The 16,504-nt window shown below is 33.8% G+C and overlaps 2 protein-coding genes across 2 annotated transcripts; one reads left to right on the forward strand and one right to left on the reverse strand.

Annotated features, from left to right (window-relative positions):
• The first annotated feature begins 8,703 nt into the window (after positions 1–8,703).
• On the forward strand, positions 8,704–12,132 carry LOC114727409 (kinetochore protein SPC25 homolog). Its single transcript, XM_028914119.1, has 7 exons — positions 8,704–8,773; positions 8,941–9,087; positions 9,974–10,078; positions 10,157–10,246; positions 10,333–10,455; positions 10,764–10,999; positions 11,735–12,132. The coding sequence occupies exons 2-7, from the start codon at positions 8,967–8,969 to the stop codon at positions 11,744–11,746; spliced, it is 687 nt and encodes a 228-aa protein (XP_028769952.1). The 5' UTR covers positions 8,704–8,773; positions 8,941–8,966; the 3' UTR covers positions 11,747–12,132.
• A 663-nt stretch (positions 12,133–12,795) lies between these two features.
• On the reverse strand, positions 12,796–16,115 carry LOC114727408 (short-chain dehydrogenase TIC 32, chloroplastic). Its single transcript, XM_028914118.1, has 8 exons — positions 15,919–16,115; positions 14,780–15,011; positions 14,613–14,692; positions 13,857–14,010; positions 13,651–13,729; positions 13,471–13,558; positions 13,312–13,358; positions 12,796–13,194 (listed from the first exon to the last, which is right to left on the reverse strand). Exons 1-8 carry the CDS (start codon positions 16,091–16,093, stop codon positions 13,012–13,014), a joined length of 1,038 nt encoding a protein of 345 aa, XP_028769951.1. The 5' UTR covers positions 16,094–16,115; the 3' UTR covers positions 12,796–13,011.
• Between the last annotated feature and the right edge of the window lie 389 nt (positions 16,116–16,504).

Below are 16,504 nucleotides of genomic sequence, written 5' to 3' on the forward strand. Positions count from 1 at the left end.
TGTTTCATCAATGTCTTCCTCTATTTACTCTCTTTTTACTTCAGCTTCTTTTTCTTTCATTTCAGGGGCGTTTCAATCTTTACACCAAAAGTGAAAATTTCATATTAATACTCATTTGGTCATTTTGCGTATTTGGATGCCTATTTTGTCTTTTTGATTTTCATATAGTATTTTGTTGTCATTTTTCTTTGAACAAATCAACTCAAAATAAGTAGTCATTTTGATTGAATCATTTACTAACTTTTAAAACTCGTATTTAGAATCAAATCAGAATTCTTAAATAAATCTTATATTTAAAATTGGAGGATGAATAATCCATGCTAGTATCATTTAGTGGAACTGAAAGGGGGAACTGTAATGACAAGCTCAAACTTGAGTTAAAAACTAAGCATGTTCATTCTTATGCATATTTCGAAATGGATTTTGTTTACCTCGTGAAATGGATTGGATATATGTGTGTGTGTTTTAAATTACCACTGACAATTATTAACGTTTTAACGCCTATTCATGCTACTAGTTCTTAATATAAAAATTAAATAAATAATTTGAAAATATTAAAGAAAACAATTAAGTTGATTATTTGTTATAAATATATGTTGATCTCCTTAAACTATTTTCTATCATCATGTGTATTGAAATTTCCTTTGTTAAGATCTTTTTTTAATTAATAGGGATATTTTGAAGGAAAAATATGAGATAAAGTGGATTAAGATCTTATAGTTAGGACCAAATCAAATTTTTAACTTGTTCTTATATTAAGGATCGGATATGGTATTATTTATACAAAGCATTGTTTTTTTAACTAAATTCAAGTGCATAAAATTTACTATCTCTGATCTTTATCTAGTTGACTAATTAGAATAGATTAAAAAAGTTATTAAATTACTTTAAAGTATTTATATTTATCATTTTTCTCCCAACTAATTTGTCTTACTTATAAATTAATATATAATATAATGATACATGTAACTATTTTAAAGAAATCATGCAACATATGCCATAATTAAGTAATTTAGTAACTTTTTTAATCTCCTTAAATTAATCAATTAGATCTTATGTTAAGAATAAAATGTGATATAATTTCTTGGGAAATCACAAAAAAAGACCTCCGAAATAAAAAAAATTACAAATAGGAACCTTTCACAACATTAATACGGGTTTTGATAATAATTTTTATGAACGGGTCTTTGTATATAATTTTTTAATTTTAGCTGTTTTTTTTGTAATTTTTTCTAATTTCTTTCTTATAATGATTGTTCCTTTTAAACAAATAATTTGCTTACTCTTGCTTCTTCTTCTATCTCTTCTCCCCCCCCCCAAGTGACACGCGTCTGCTTACTAACAAAGATTCTGTGGAACGTGGATTGAAAGAATGAATGGAGGTGTTGGAATTGTGTTCTTGCTTTTAAGCAATTGACTTTGAAACTTCAACCAATTATTTGAGAGTTCTTCAATCGGTCGTCTAGTGCATGCCCAGTAAATGGCCCCCACCATAATTTTATGTAACCCAGCTCTAATAATTTCAATATGTTTCTAATAAATTTAATATCAAAATTTAGCACTTTATGAAAGCTAGCTAGCTCACTGTTCCTTTCCTTGCCTGATGGTTCTGGCATTTAGATGAGTTTGCCATTTGTTCAACTAATTCTTTTAATTCTGCGTCCAATTGAATTGGGCTACTTTGGAATGTTCTTTCTTCTATTCTTTCAAGATCACTAGCGTTGTGCTCTTTTATTCTTTCGGCTCAAAAAGTGTTTAAGATATTATTAACAAAATCAAAATGGATGGCTTGTATATTTGCTTTCTCTTTTAAGACCCACCCAAAATATTTGATTCTTGCTTCACTGTTAAATTAGCTGAATTATTGTTAGCCATCACGTGTTAACATTAATTGTTGCTAAACACGTAGGCATTTTTAATTTTAAGTGGTGGGGTTCGGTCCAAACAAACGGTAAGTGGTAGATATTTGTTTTGCACTGCCTTTGAGACAATTGGAAACAAATATTAAAAATATTTCTTCATGATTAATTGAATTTCGATTTGTATAAATCTTTGACCCCAAGATATGACTAAAATGTATTCAATCGTAATTTAAATAATGCTAATTCATTACCTCAAGTATATAATGTTTTTAAAAAAATTTTGATTAAATATTTTGATTTGTTTTATTTCATATGATGTGTACCTGAAAATCGTTTATTTAAGTTATGTAGATATTTTAAGAAACATTATGTTGATTTTTAATGTTCTTTCTCTTTATTATTTTAGCTAAAACAAAACTTTCTATTCTGATACAGATTATCTACGATTCATTTTAATTTCCCATGCTAATAGCAACGATAATTTCTCCAAGAGTGTGAAAGTCGATAATTAGAGAATAAAATCATAAACACTCTATAATTTGGATTGGCTTTTATTTTTTAAAAAGCGCCTTATAAGGTGCGGTAATTGTGAGTAATAATCTATTTCATCTTATTGGATGAAACAGTGAATATACCTTGGACCAAGACCCCCAAAAAAAAAGAAGAACATACACAGAAATTAAGAGAATGTGTCGGGGGCAGTTGCAGAAAACTAAAGCGGAGCTTGTCCGAGATCATGAGATAGGTTTCCTTCCTTCATGAATTAGGGTTCAGGGATCCATAATCATGAACTCAACGACATATAAATAATTTTTTTAACTATAATTTATGAAATACAAAATAAGCAATTTACATGAAACATATTTATAAGTAGTTAAATAAGTATTTAAGCTGATCCAAACGAGGGTGCCACCAACGCGAGCAACAAGTTACATTGATCTCCATGTGTCGTTCATTGGCACTGTGTTTGACCATCCTTGTATTTGAAGTCACTTGTGGTGCTGAGTTTTAGTCTCACAATATTCCACCCAAAAATAGAAATGGTACGAAGATTTATTCCTGATCGTTGTTCAGCCTTTTCAATCGAGGGGAGGCAGCGTCAAGGACCCGTTAAGAAAGAGACTTAACGGGCCCCGTAATTAATACTCGTTTTCCAGATATCGGCAAACAATAAGCAAGCAAGCAGTGTTTTATGGAGGCCTGTTATGGGAAACAAAGCCCAATTCCCCAATAAAAAGCCCAAGTGTATTTTCCTTTCTATCAGGGCCATCGTTTAGCCTGGTCACTGCTAAGTCAGTCCAGGCCCGAGGGATGAATGGGCTTTGTTTGCCCAAACCCAAGTGCCAAACCAATTAAAATAATGCCTGCTTTTGGATTTGGACGTTTGTGAGTTGGGGCAAGAGCCAGACCAGAGGTATTTGGATTATTCAAAGAACAAAAAAATCAGACTGGACAATGAATAATCAAGATAGTAGGTTAAGAGTTAATGGTCTGATCGAGATTAGACCGGTCATATTAAAATAATATTCATAAATAATAATCAGTCAACAAAATACAAAAAAACCATAAAAATAGTTTGAATATTTAATTTTAGTAAACTGTCCTTGATAAAAATTTCTTCAAGCGGCTCAATTCCAAACTCCATCTAAACATTTTTCACTCTTCTTTTCTTGGGAACTCTTTTACCTTTTGTGTGGGCCACCTCTGAATCATTGCTCTGCAACCATCTTTTTTTTTTTAATCTCCATTTGCTTATGGCTTACCCCTCAATCACTCCACCAAGTACCACAATCAAAAACCAACCAGCCCAAAGGAAAGACTTGGAAGACTTGGACTGCCGTGCTTGCTCTGAAATTACAGGTTGTGCATTCCTTCTTTTAATAGTAAAATAATTGCCTATCGTCCCTTCACTTCCTTGGATTACTTTCTCGCTTCGCTCACCTCTCTGTCCTCGTCCTCAATGGCTCCTCATTTTGCTCTTCTTCCTCTTTCCACATCCCCCCACCGCTGTCACATCTTAAGTTTATACCAATTAACTTGCCTTGCGGAAGCATTTGATATCACTTTTGAAGACTACAAGTTATGAAAAATTAAGTTTGAAAATTTTCTTTTTCGGATTACTATTCATTGTAACCCTAAAATATAGCAAATTTTGAAAATTCATAACTAATTATAGAAAAATTGAAATCGAGAGATTCCAAGTTTTATGGAAAGCTCTTTGGATAAAATTTTGAGAAAAAATAGTTTCTGGACTGATTGCCTTGAAATTTCGAACCCAGTTTTCTCTGAAAGATTTACTGTTCATTTGGTCATTTTTTGATTTTTACCTTATCTTTGCCTAATTTTAGGAACGCATAACTTTTTGCTCGGTTATTGGAATCAGGCAAACTACCTCTCATTTTAAAGAGAAAAATCAGATATATTTGCTCACCAAATTTCATAACCTAACTCACTCATTTACTCAAATGGTTATTGGTCAAACTTTGGTCCATTGTAGTTGACTTTTTACCCCCATTGAAAGGGTAATTTAACTTTAATTGACCATTTACCATCATAACATACTCTCATTAACTATACTAACTATTTCTAACATGCTTAGACTATTTTAATCATGCTTGTATACTTCTAACCTCAATCATACTATTAGAAACTTAAAGCATGCTTATCATTACATTCTTCCAAAATAGAAATGTTCAAAGTCATATAAAGTTACTATGGCTTACTACCTTTTCAAGGAAGAGCCAACTCCCTTCCTTTGCCATTAGATGTTGAAGGCCCTAGGGTTTGTTTAAATATTAGGATAAGATTCTTGGGAAATCTTAGTAGCAATTGCATACATTATCAAGGTCACACAATACATTGTAAATCAAGCTACATGCATGCATATGATAACTTTATGTTCATGCTATGGCAATGACATATTATCATAAACATTCATAGCACTCAACATAGCATAAGCCAATAAATTGCATGGAGGCGACATCATATAACATAACACTCTCATCCACCTCATAGCATAACAAGTTAGCAAAACACATAGCCATAATCATACAAAGTAAAGTGACACTCTAATATAATAGATTGCAAAGCTACCTTGAATACTTTCCTTCCTCTTGAATTCTTTCCTCTTGACTAGATCTTTGCTCCTTTGTTGTATATAGCCTATTAGGCAACTAATGATACAACATTAAGCATTATTACAACTCTATAACTTAACATAACCCCTTAAACCCCTTTTTCCTTGATTTTTAGGGTTTATTTTTCTAGCTTTAATTCTTGAACTTTCTTGGGCCTTTCCTACATAATTTTTCATGTAGAATCCATTTATCATATTAGTTTTATGAAAATCCAATCCCTTCCTGAACTTGACTTGGCCGAACACTATGCATTTAGGGTTTCAAAATTCTCATTTCAATTTTAATGCTTCCAACCTTACTTTCTTGGTACATACCTACACTAAATCATCATTTAAACTTATTGAAAGCATCAAATTGAATTGAAACAACTTCCCTAATGCATTTCTCAATTTGGCCAAACACTATATATAATCATAGGGAAAAGGATTTTTAACAAAACTAACATGTAATCACTTAATCCTTAACCTTTAACCATACCTAATCTTAATCATACATAACCTAAACCCTTCCTATCCATTTTGATGAAATTTGGGCAGCACCTCGTCTTAGGAAAATAACTTTCCATCATTGTCAAAATAACATAAAACCAACATAACTTGAAATAGAAGAGTTGTAGAAGCTTACATTGCTTCCAAGTGATTTTCTCTCACTAAAACTCTCTTCTTTCTCTCTCTAAATAAAATTTTGCAAGAGTTTCCCTACTTGAATGGCCTTGCATGAAATGAACATGTGGGGGGCGGTATTTATAGGCTTCATATTTCTATTAATTCCACACATGCTCTTCTTGCATAAGACTTGATCTTAGCCTTCCAATTTTTACCTCTTTCCAAATGTACAAATCTTAAGCTACATGGCTTAATATGTTGACACTTGGATGGTGAGTCATTAGGGCTTATATCATCTCTTCTTATCTATTAAGATTAATTAGGCTTTAATTAAGGTTAACTCTCTTAATTCCTTGATTAACTTGGCTAATTACCCTTCTAGAAGCTTTTGACTTTTCAAAGATAGATGGTTGAATCCTAGCTATTTAATGAACCATGTTTTCCATGTGTCAAGATCTTATGGAAGATTACTTAACCATAATCATCTTACTTAATCCTAATTAGATTTTAATCTAACTTGATTATTATTTTCTTTTTTTCCTTCTTAGCCAATTTGGGCATGACATGTGTCCTTGACATTCTGTCAGAAATTTTACCACTCCGATTGTCCTGACCGTCCATTGAGTTTTAATATAATATTGGTTTATTTTATCTTATAGCCGAAAAATTCTAGTATCTCAGAATTCTTATATCAGATCATCATTAATTATATCTCAATAAAAGGAACTTTTCTGATTAATTTTATAATTTTTATCCCCCTATAACTCTTTAAATTGCCGTTTCCGTAAAAACAGACAATCTAGTGATATTAATTTAGCGTTAAATTCAATTAAAGCTAATATCCTCATCATTTAGGGCTAAAAATAATTTTATAAATCTTCATAATTCCTAAATGAGTTTTATTTAATTTTTCATAATTTTTTGAGATCTCTAGGTATTTTTAATAATTGATATTGGTCACTTTTCCCTAATTTAGCCAAAATATTAATAATTAAAAATAATTTTTTAATAAATTATTTTCAACCTGTATTTACTTCCTAGACTTCAAATTCCGTTCTACGGCATTAATTTTATTTTCCATGGTTTACTAGAAATTTTTAGAATTTTCAGACACTAATTACGATAATGCCTTTTATAGACCAATCATTTTAAAAATGACAATTTAGTTCTTTTTTAGTTTTCACTTCAATTGTTGTGCTATTTATCTATCTTTTATCTCACCTAACCTTGGTCAACCCTAATTCCTTCATTAATCATGTTAAAGATATCAGGGTGTGACATATTTTTCTATTTCTAGGTTAGAAATTTTGGGATGTTACAACTGCCACCTCTATCCTTCTTATTTCAACGTTCCCACCACCTCCTCAAACCTCAACACCCGAGATATCTTCTTCATTCTCTACTCTTTTTCTCCCCCAGTTATCTTTTCCCTCCTCAATTACTGCCTCTCTCTTTTGTAGGATTCTCTGGATTTTCGATCATCACCTCTTGCTCTTCTAATGGCAGAAATGCAAATGGCCTCAAGAGTGACAATCGCCTTTGTGAACAACATGAAGACTAAAATTATTAAACCAGACAACCTATCTAACCGGCAGGTTGGTTGGTCTTTACCAGTTGAATTGGTTTTTTTCCGGTTTGATCATAGGTCGGTTTTTTTCCTTTAACCAGACCGGACCAAAGACCGGTTCATCGGTTTTTCGGTTGAACAGGCTGGTCTGGTCTGATTTTTTTTTTCATTGGGATTATTCAAGAAGTGCTTTTAAAAAGTATTTTTTTATAAATTGGGACAAATTTTTTTTTTTACATATTTACTTCGTATACCACAAAAGTACTTTTAAAGCTATGGTTTTATTTCTACCCATACACCCCCCAAATCACTTCTATTTAAAACTTTTTATTTTTAACTTTATACTTTTACTTTTTTAACAGAAAAAATGACAAAAAAGAAGTTAAAAATTACTAAGTATCAAAGAAAGAATATTAACAAAAATTTGTTATGATTTGCAAATTCAGTATTGTTAATATCAAATAAAGTGGTGTTGTCAAACCTGATTTAGGATTTAGTAATTTTCAATTTTTTTTGTCATTTTCCCTTTTTTCAGCATATAATGTACTGTTTTTTTTGCTAAATATCATATATATTATTCTACCCATGGCTTATACTTTTCACTTTCCATTTCTTTAACCCATTAAATTAAGCGCTGGCCAAAAAAAAAACCCACTAGCTTGAGCATTTTTTTTATTTGAATAATAGCAACTCACTTTTTTTTTCAAGTTTATAAGAACACATTATTAAATTCAACATTAATAATTTTTCTTGGTCTAAGATTAATTTTTAAAGTACCGGAAAAAAAAAAGTACCTGAAAACTAATCATTTGTCAGTTTTCCTTAATTATATTTAAAAAATAATTAGTTATAAATATAATTCAAATACAAAATGGCGGGCTATAAAATTCAGAGGAGGGTTTGAAATCGATTTCGGTCATTTTCTTCTCTTATTTCTGTGGTTTGCCTCTGCTACCCTGCAGCTCGAAACGTTTCCCGATTCCGGTTTGGCGTTCTCCATGAAACCCATTTTGGTTTAGACCTTCAATTTCGCCATCCTTCTTTGTTCATTCTTCTTCTCTTCACTGTCAATAGAACAGCTCTGCAACTTTTTTCCCAAGAGAACAAGGGAGGGCTACATGAAAATGGGGCGAAACTACACCTGTTGCGGCGTTTAGTAGCTAGTGCACGCAAATGGCTGAATCAGTGCTAAAGAAAATGGAGTCTGGGCGCTTGATCTGCGATGCAGAGATTCCGGTTCTACAGCACAAGATTGACGTCTTTTCTTCTTCTTTTATGAAATCCCTTGAATCATTAAGGGCAAGATCACAAGAAACTGCTCAGTATCAAGGCGAGGTTTCCCCACTAGTTTACTTCCAAATTGAACTGCTCCTCTGAACAGAATTTCCTACTGATATTGGGTTATGGTTATAATAAATTAGGGCTCTGAGCCTTTACATGTTTTCCATGATACAATCTTTTGTCGGGTAACTATGCTTTTATAACTATCGCTTATAATACGGATTGTAGATTTTGATTTATTCTATGTCTTTCCAGCTAAATTAGAAGACGCCAAAGCTAAATTGAGGGAGGCAGAGGATGACTTGGTTAAAGCCCTGGGAGGTAAATATTTACTCTCATCTTGTCCCTTTATAGTTGTGGACTTGAATTTGAATTTCTCTGAACCAGACTGCATAATTTCATCGTCGCAAGTATCTGAACATGATAGCTTTTAGTGACTAAGCGTTGGCTTATTACTTATTGCAACTCTTAATTGCATGTTCACGCAGTGAAGACTCGCAAAGAGGCCAAGCGTATGGCTCTGATGGATGCTATTGATTCTGCAAAGACTAGAGTTGAAGATCTTAAGAGTAGTGTTCAGGAGCAAAGAACCAAGAATTGTGAATATGCTGCAATATTATCTGAGCATTCTCCTGGTAATGATCTGTTTGTGAATTTAGGCACTGCATACGCTTCATGGCAATCTTCTAAGCCTTTCTAGGCTTCCGGCTGGCTGTTGACTTGTTGACATTATCTTTATTCTGTTCCAATCTGTTTTTGTATGCACTCTTGTATCTGTTTGACGCACATTTTTATAGTTGTGGTCCTGTGGAAGAGGAAAGGTGATTAGCATTGCCTCTATCAGTTTGCTAGCACTTAAATAAAAGATTGTTTTTGATATTTCCGTTAGAATAAGACATAAATGCTGAAGATTCCATTCTCATTTGTTAGGATACTTTTCATGATGATGCTTGAATCTGCGCGCCGGCGCCCATTATATTTTGGGTTTGATGAAGCTTTCATATATATTTAGTTATATCGTTACGACTATCGTACCCATTGGAGCAATTGGAGAACCAGATCAGCTCTTGGTAAACGGGGATCCAATTGCCCAGTTTTAATAAGTCTAGCGACATTAAGAAGCTCACTATCTTGTGTGAGCTGTTTAATCACATTTATTTGAAAATTTTGTTCGAAACTAAAATTGTTGTTAAACAGCAAATTTGGCACAGTACTCAGTATTCCGCACGAAACGGACAGATCTATAAAGAGAAGGATCATGTGGTCCTATCAGTTGATTTGAGATCCCAATATTTAGCTTTATAAATAAGTACCTCCAAATTTTATGTGACATGGTTGATGACAAACCTTTGGGAGTATGTCTTACAGTACCTTTTTTCACTTATCCCTGGCTTCGACTAGGAAACATTTTGTGATTCTGGTAGTGTCACCCACTTCCTTTTCCCTTTCTCAATTTTGCATTATATTAATTGGATGTTCATGCTTTCTGAGAAACACTTGTATATTCTAAACCCTTGGCAGATTCTGAAGGGACAATGAATGGAAGCACTGAACGAAAAGATGAAATTCTGGAGGCCATCTCATGGTACAATACAGTCCTTGGATTCCATGTTGAAGGCGGACATGGTAATTGATGTTGTTCATATTGTCCAATTTTATTCTTCTTCATTCTTCGATGTCTTAACAAGTTCTTCTGCACATCAGGGGTGAAGTTTACCTTCAAGAGTATCAATGTGAACAATCCCAATGAGGAGTGTTTTTTTACCATCCGTCATGAAAATGATACTTACACGTGTAAGCAGCAATTTTGGTTTTGTTTATAATCTCAAAACAATGTAATGATATGCTTCGTGAATCTGAATTCGTTTCTTTTCTTTCAGTATTGAACTGTGAACCCCCCGTCAAAGGAACCAAAGAGTTGATTCATGAATTAAACAAGACAAATGGGCTATTTAAATATGTCAGAGTTATGAGGAGGAAGTTTCAAGAAGCAGTTGCACAGGGTATGACTTGTGGCTTTATATATGAACATCATCATAGATGCATAAAATGGGGATGCTAAGTGTCCTGGAGCCTTAGTTCTATCTTACGCGTCTATACCTTTGACTTCTGGCGTCCTGAAATTTTGCTTTGTAGTGGAAATTGGCATGATATGCTTGTTGAAATGGAAATTTCTAATTTTTTTTTTTAACCAGAGAAGTTTTTAATTATTTCTTATATACAATGTACTGTTGTTGAAGTCATTAGCTTATCTTGTATCAGCAGATGTCGATTTATCTTTCACATAAATTTCTAATAAGTTAACTAACAGGGAGTGTAGCATCCTTAAATAGTGAACATCAAGAGTCTGCTATCATCTCTACATCTGCTCCAGATCTATCTATATCATCCTTCAGGAGTGATTCCCCGACCAAGAAAAATGAGAATCAAGTTCAACCTATGAAAGGTGAGAGACCTACCAAGAAACAAACCCTCGGAAGACGGGTAACATCTGCTGCATTGTCTCCTGGATCTGCCTCATCAGTTCGCCAGTCTCCTCGTTTGAGGGTATGAATCTAATTGGTAACTTGTGCTTCTTGGATTTAACTCTGTCAACACTATCTGTTGTTATTGCAAAGTTGGAATTCTCCTTAGAAGAAGTTATTATCATGTTATGATCATGAGGTTAGTTTATAATATTTTTACCTTTTCCTTGACAAGGACACTATTATACAAATTTAAGGGTAGATAAACATTGATCATTGTTAGAGATAGTGCTTCAATGTGCTTTTGCTTTCTTTAACGTTTGAGCCTAAGATGAGGTCCTATGAATGGATGTGGCAACATGATTTTTCAGGCTTTAACAACTGACAAGCTTCTAGCAGAATAAGTTTAGAGCTGCTATCAGACCATATGTCTTTGATATAGGGACTATAGATATTAGAACCTGGAACTGGAAGTTGGTGGGAGCGATTTGTTTCCCTAACATCATGCAACAGTAATCAATATAATGACTGAAGACCTAGAGGTTTGAAATTTGAATCCTTGAGCTTGTCATTTTGCCTCAAATTTATCTTACTGTTGACGAAAGACATTCTGATGAACCTCTACCTTGATCAGCTTAGCTTTTCCTCCTTTCAATTTAGGTTAGACGCTCCATCACCTAAATTGTGCGACCTGGTTCTTTGTTCTCTCCTGACCAGATAGCCAACATTCCATGAGTGGTTGTGCTCTGTGAATGCTGAAACAATCGTGATAGTTTTCTCGCAAGATCAATTGATGCTAAGATCTTTTATATGGCAGGCTAGGAAATAAAGTCAAGTGCAGGCTGTTTGGCTACCCCTACATTGTTGGATGAGAAACGCTGAGTCTTGTAGGGCTCATGCAGTCATAACTCATGACTCAGGCTGCTAAACAAGTTGACATGTGATTGAAGACACAGGCATTGTAGATGGCTGAACCCATATCTAAGATATACTAAGGGCTTCGCAAAATGTGTATTGTAACTTGATATCGTATGAGGACATAACCTTTTTCTGTGTGTGGCCCTTCTGTATTTTTCCATCTATTTTTTATTCTCATTTCTTATTTGGTTTTTTTAACAGCTCTTCAGTTAATCATGCTTTTGTTTGACGATGTAAATAGAGCAGTGGATATAAAATAGATCTTCATCACCCCCCACCCTGGGGTTTTAATCTAAATTTGGATATCACCAAAATGCACAAGACATCTTTACACTACCTCCAATTCTAAATATAAAACTTAATTAATTTGGGGAGATTAAGGAAGTTAAATAAATTATTAGAGTATTTATATTTACTGTTTTTTTTAAAAGATTAATTTGCCTAACGTAGAAATTGATATATAATTTTATGATGCATATAAGTATTGTAAAGAGATTATGTAACATATGTTGTAATTAAATAATATATTTAACTTTTCAGCAGCGCTATTAGGAATGTAACCTAATTTCATGAACATGCGTTTCCAAGTTTCATTTTTATCTTGAATTAGGTTCCCACAAGTGACTTTGCTTCTCTAGTTAACTGACGTATCCATGCCAAGTCTAACCCATCCTAATTCTGAAAGCTTCCAATTAAATTAAATATTTTGATAACTTCATATATGCTAAAAAATGTTGTCTTTATTTACTCGTAATCTTATCCAGCAAATATCTCGCGCTTACACATTTTTTCAGGTATGCTTTGGGAGTGAAAATGTCTTCATCCCCAAATAATCCTATTATTACTTGAGTATCTTTCAGATTATTGGCGTCTGAATTAGTACACTTGAATTAATTAACTTATGCCGACGTTTTAATCCAAAAGGGAAATTCCCCTACCTATGAATTTGGCCAGAAAAAATTGCAAGGAGAAATGGGAGTGAGAGTACATTTAACTCTGTATGCAGTTTTATTTGAGAAAGTAATTCAATACTGTGAAGCTACACCTGGAATTGCCTTCATTATAACATGCCTGGAGGTTTGACTAGTAATGTAATAGTCCTATAGCGGTAAGTAGACAGTGTTTATATTTTTATGTATATACACAAGGGTGGGTGTTTGAAGAAATTAAAGGCATTCAAGAAGAAGCCTGACGCAGTCTTTTATGAAGCAAAGCTCGAGTGTTGTTCCATAGTTTCTGGGCTTCAAATTCGTCGTTTGCCAGACTTGAGCAGGTACTCTCATTACAATCTGCGAAGTATTTCCCACTCAATCCTTGTGTTTGTGCACTCACTGCAACGTAACACGTTGTTGCTGCGCCCTGTCCATTTCATATATAGAATTATAGATTATTGTTAACCTCTTTGAAAACAAACACATAACTTAACTTGAGACTTAGGACTTGTTTGATTAATGATAAGGATACTTGTTGACAAACCTGGGATGTTGTTTTGAGCAACTTGGATGCAATGAAGAACAGGGAATCTGCATGTAAGTTTTAAGAATATTTAGTGATGAGGTGAAATGATTAGATATTTTCAATTTCAGATTGTATTTAAGAATACCAAAATGGATTGAAGGATAGTTATGTTGTTACCTGTTATTAGGCCTTTATGAGCTCTGATAATTCCTGTCTTCACAATCCCCGGATGAACTGCATTCACTGTTACTTTTGCATTCCTTGCCTGACATCAGGGAAAGATAAACATTGGTACAATGTTGTCACTGGTACATTTATTTCTAACCTTAAGAATGTTTCTTGGTGTTTATTTCTGACCTTAAGCTGTCTGGCCAATTCCTTGGCATGCAAAATATTGGCCAACTTTGATTGAGAATATGCGCGTGTGCCATTATATCTGCAATCAGATGGAAGATTAAGGGGTGATTAGTATCACTCGTAATGTTGAAGCACTTAGGATTAAACACACAGCTAAGAATGTTTTTAAGAGAGGAAGCAATTAATTAAGAAGCTAGCAGTCGTACTTTGTTCCATTGAGCATGTCGTGGAAACGAAAGGCTTCTCTCTTCACCCAGTTATGGATGACAGAGGACACATTTATGATCCTTCCTTCAATCCCACTCTTCTCTGCTGTTTCTATCATTTTCTCTAGCAGCATTTCTGTCAACAAAAAATGTCCTGCATTCACAAATCATTCCCAAATATCATCAACAAACACATTGAAGATTTTTTTAAATTGTTTGGTTTCTTTTTGGTTATACTACCCCCAATCTTAATTATAAGCCTCGTTTATAGTCTATAAACGAGATCTTATAATTAGGACCGGAGGTAGTATATAGATATATTATTATTTTTTATTCTCTCCCAGACTTGGACTACGAGGAAAAATGACATGTCAAAGCATCTTCTACAAAAGCTTTGCACTTTGGAAACAGACTTCAGAAGCTTTAACCTTGCAGCTCATAAAGATCATAACGCATGCATGCCTGGGGGACCATAACGATAGTGGATGTAGAGTCAAGCCAATTGACACAATTGAATCAAATATCATGTATATTATTACCAAATATCAATTATAAATATTCTAAATATTAGGACGGAATAGACTTATTCCAACTGAAAATTTTTATAATTCATTGTGCTTAAATTCCAAAGAATAAATTAAAATTTGATGGAATTATTCCAACAAAAAAATACAAAATTTGGCGAAATTATAAGGAGTTAAAGAATAATTTAAGTGAATGAATATATCTATAGGAAGGCAAGAACTTGAAAATTACCCAAGTAATTGGTGGCAAATGTCATCTCAATTTTCTCTTCGGAGAACTCCAAGTTCTGAGAGAATATTCCAGCATTGTTTCTGTCAAAAAATATTCCCTGTTTCAGAACGATTATTATAATACAATAACAAGGTGGTTTGATATATATGAGCGAACCACAAACTTACATGAGGATATTGAGGGGAAGTTGTAGAGCCAAAAACTCAGAACAAAATCTCTGTACAGAAGCGAAAGAACTGAGATCGACTTCCAACACTATAATCTCAGCGTTTGGAGTTTCTTTCTGGATATTCTGTCTCACTTCTCTCGCCTTCTTCAAGTCCCTCGCACCGATCACTAATCTCACTCCTCTCTTAGCCAAAACTCTTGCCGTTTCAGCTCCGATCCCAGAAGTCCCACCTTCATTTTCATTCACACATCACAATTCACCCATTAATTCCTTAAACAAGACCTAATCCAACACTAACATCTTCTGCAGATTCTGTCAATCATTAAAAGAAACAAAAGAAAAGGAGAAAGATCGACGAAATGATGAGTCTTTGTTTTTTAATGGTGTGTATTGCAGATGGGGGTGATATGACCTCAAGTGTGAACCGATATGGAAGAAAAAAGAATTGTACAGAAGGAGACAGAATCATGTCTTGTTGCTGCTATAAAGAAAATCACCATCCTTCTTTATGGTACACTCACGGGTGCCACTGCCAGGCTAACTCCCACTTTCCTCAATCCCACCCAAAAAAAAAAAAAAAAAAGGGACAGTAACCATAATAAACAAATCTTAGCTTCATGCATAATTCCTCAGCTAGCTAGTTAATAAGTCTCATTTTACACAAACACGAAACAAGACATGACTCGTATGGTTTTGTGCGTGTCGCTGGATAACACACATAGAAACAAAACAAAATATAAGTGTAGTGTCTCATCAATATTATTATATTCTAGTAGTTCTGAAGTGTCGGTATTTTACGGTTTTCTGAAAATGAACCGGGGAAACCAGATCTGTCAAATCAAATCTAAAAGGAGGGGAACAACAGAGCTGCAACTGAAATGAAGATGGCTGGAAGTGATATAACAACATAATCTGGCATTTATAAATCTCCTGAATCAACTCATGCACGCACTCATCATTTAACCGGAGCCTTGAAGAATAATAAGAAGGGAAAAGAAAACAAGGAAGAAGAAAACCAATCAAACCAACCACACATGGTCCTTATAGATAAATATATATATATATATATATATATTCACCTCAGAAGAAACATCTGTTCGTGAGATGATGAGAAGAAAGTGTTCTTCTTAGGCTTACCTGTGATGAGAGCAGTTAGCTGAGAAGAGAGAAAGCAAGAACAATCTTCAGTGACTTGCTCGGCTGTTGAATTTGAGCCATAACCACTAGGCCCTGCCATTCCTGCTAAGTATCTCAGCGTGGCCTTCATGCCTTTGCTTGCTTTCGCTCTCTTACGACCACAAAGGAAAAGCATTTCAGAATTGAAACTCAACACCTTACAAGTTACAACGACATATATATATATATATATAGGTCGAAAGGTGAATTAACAAAAGTGACTGTATATATATATTGTGTTTAGAAAGAGTAAAGAATAAAGAGAGGATGAGTATGAATGGAGGAAGTAAACTCTTATAAATTACATTTGTTTTGCGCCGTTCATTCCATGAAGCTTTATTTTGGATGCCGTGATCAGCTAAATCATTGGTCGAAGCCACACTTATATCGGATGGTCCACAAACTTCCTGATTTGAACCTAACAAAACCGCTTTGATCATGTGTAGGACGATACGTGTTTTTAAGATTTCTATTTGCGTTAATTTAGCAGGATGCAACTTTTTGGAAATGTCTTCATTTCTAATAATTACCACTGTCCTTATTAAGT

This window comes from Neltuma alba, unplaced genomic scaffold (genome assembly GCF_004799145.2).
Source record: "Neltuma alba isolate B1F8T4 unplaced genomic scaffold, ASM479914v2 tig00012470_pilon, whole genome shotgun sequence".
In the NCBI taxonomy this organism is placed as follows: Eukaryota; Viridiplantae; Streptophyta; class Magnoliopsida; order Fabales; family Fabaceae; genus Neltuma; species Neltuma alba.

Coding starts and splice junctions, on each gene's coding strand:
- LOC114727409 (XM_028914119.1), top strand. CDS start 8,967: ATGGCTCTGATGGATGCTATTGATTCTGCAAAGACTAGAGTTGAAGAT. Junction 9,088..9,973: donor ATTATCTGAGCATTCTCCTG/GTAATGATCTGT, acceptor AACCCTTGGCAG/ATTCTGAAGGGACAATGAAT. Junction 10,079..10,156: donor CCATGTTGAAGGCGGACATG/GTAATTGATGTT, acceptor TCTGCACATCAG/GGGTGAAGTTTACCTTCAAG.
- LOC114727408 (XM_028914118.1), bottom strand. CDS start 16,093: ATGCTTTTCCTTTGTGGTCGTAAGAGAGCGAAAGCAAGCAAAGGCATG. Junction 15,012..15,918: donor GCTAACTGCTCTCATCACAG/GTAAGCCTAAGA, acceptor ATGAAAATGAAG/GTGGGACTTCTGGGATCGGA. Junction 13,559..13,650: donor AATTGGCCAGACAGCTTAAG/GTCAGAAATAAA, acceptor CCCTGATGTCAG/GCAAGGAATGCAAAAGTAAC.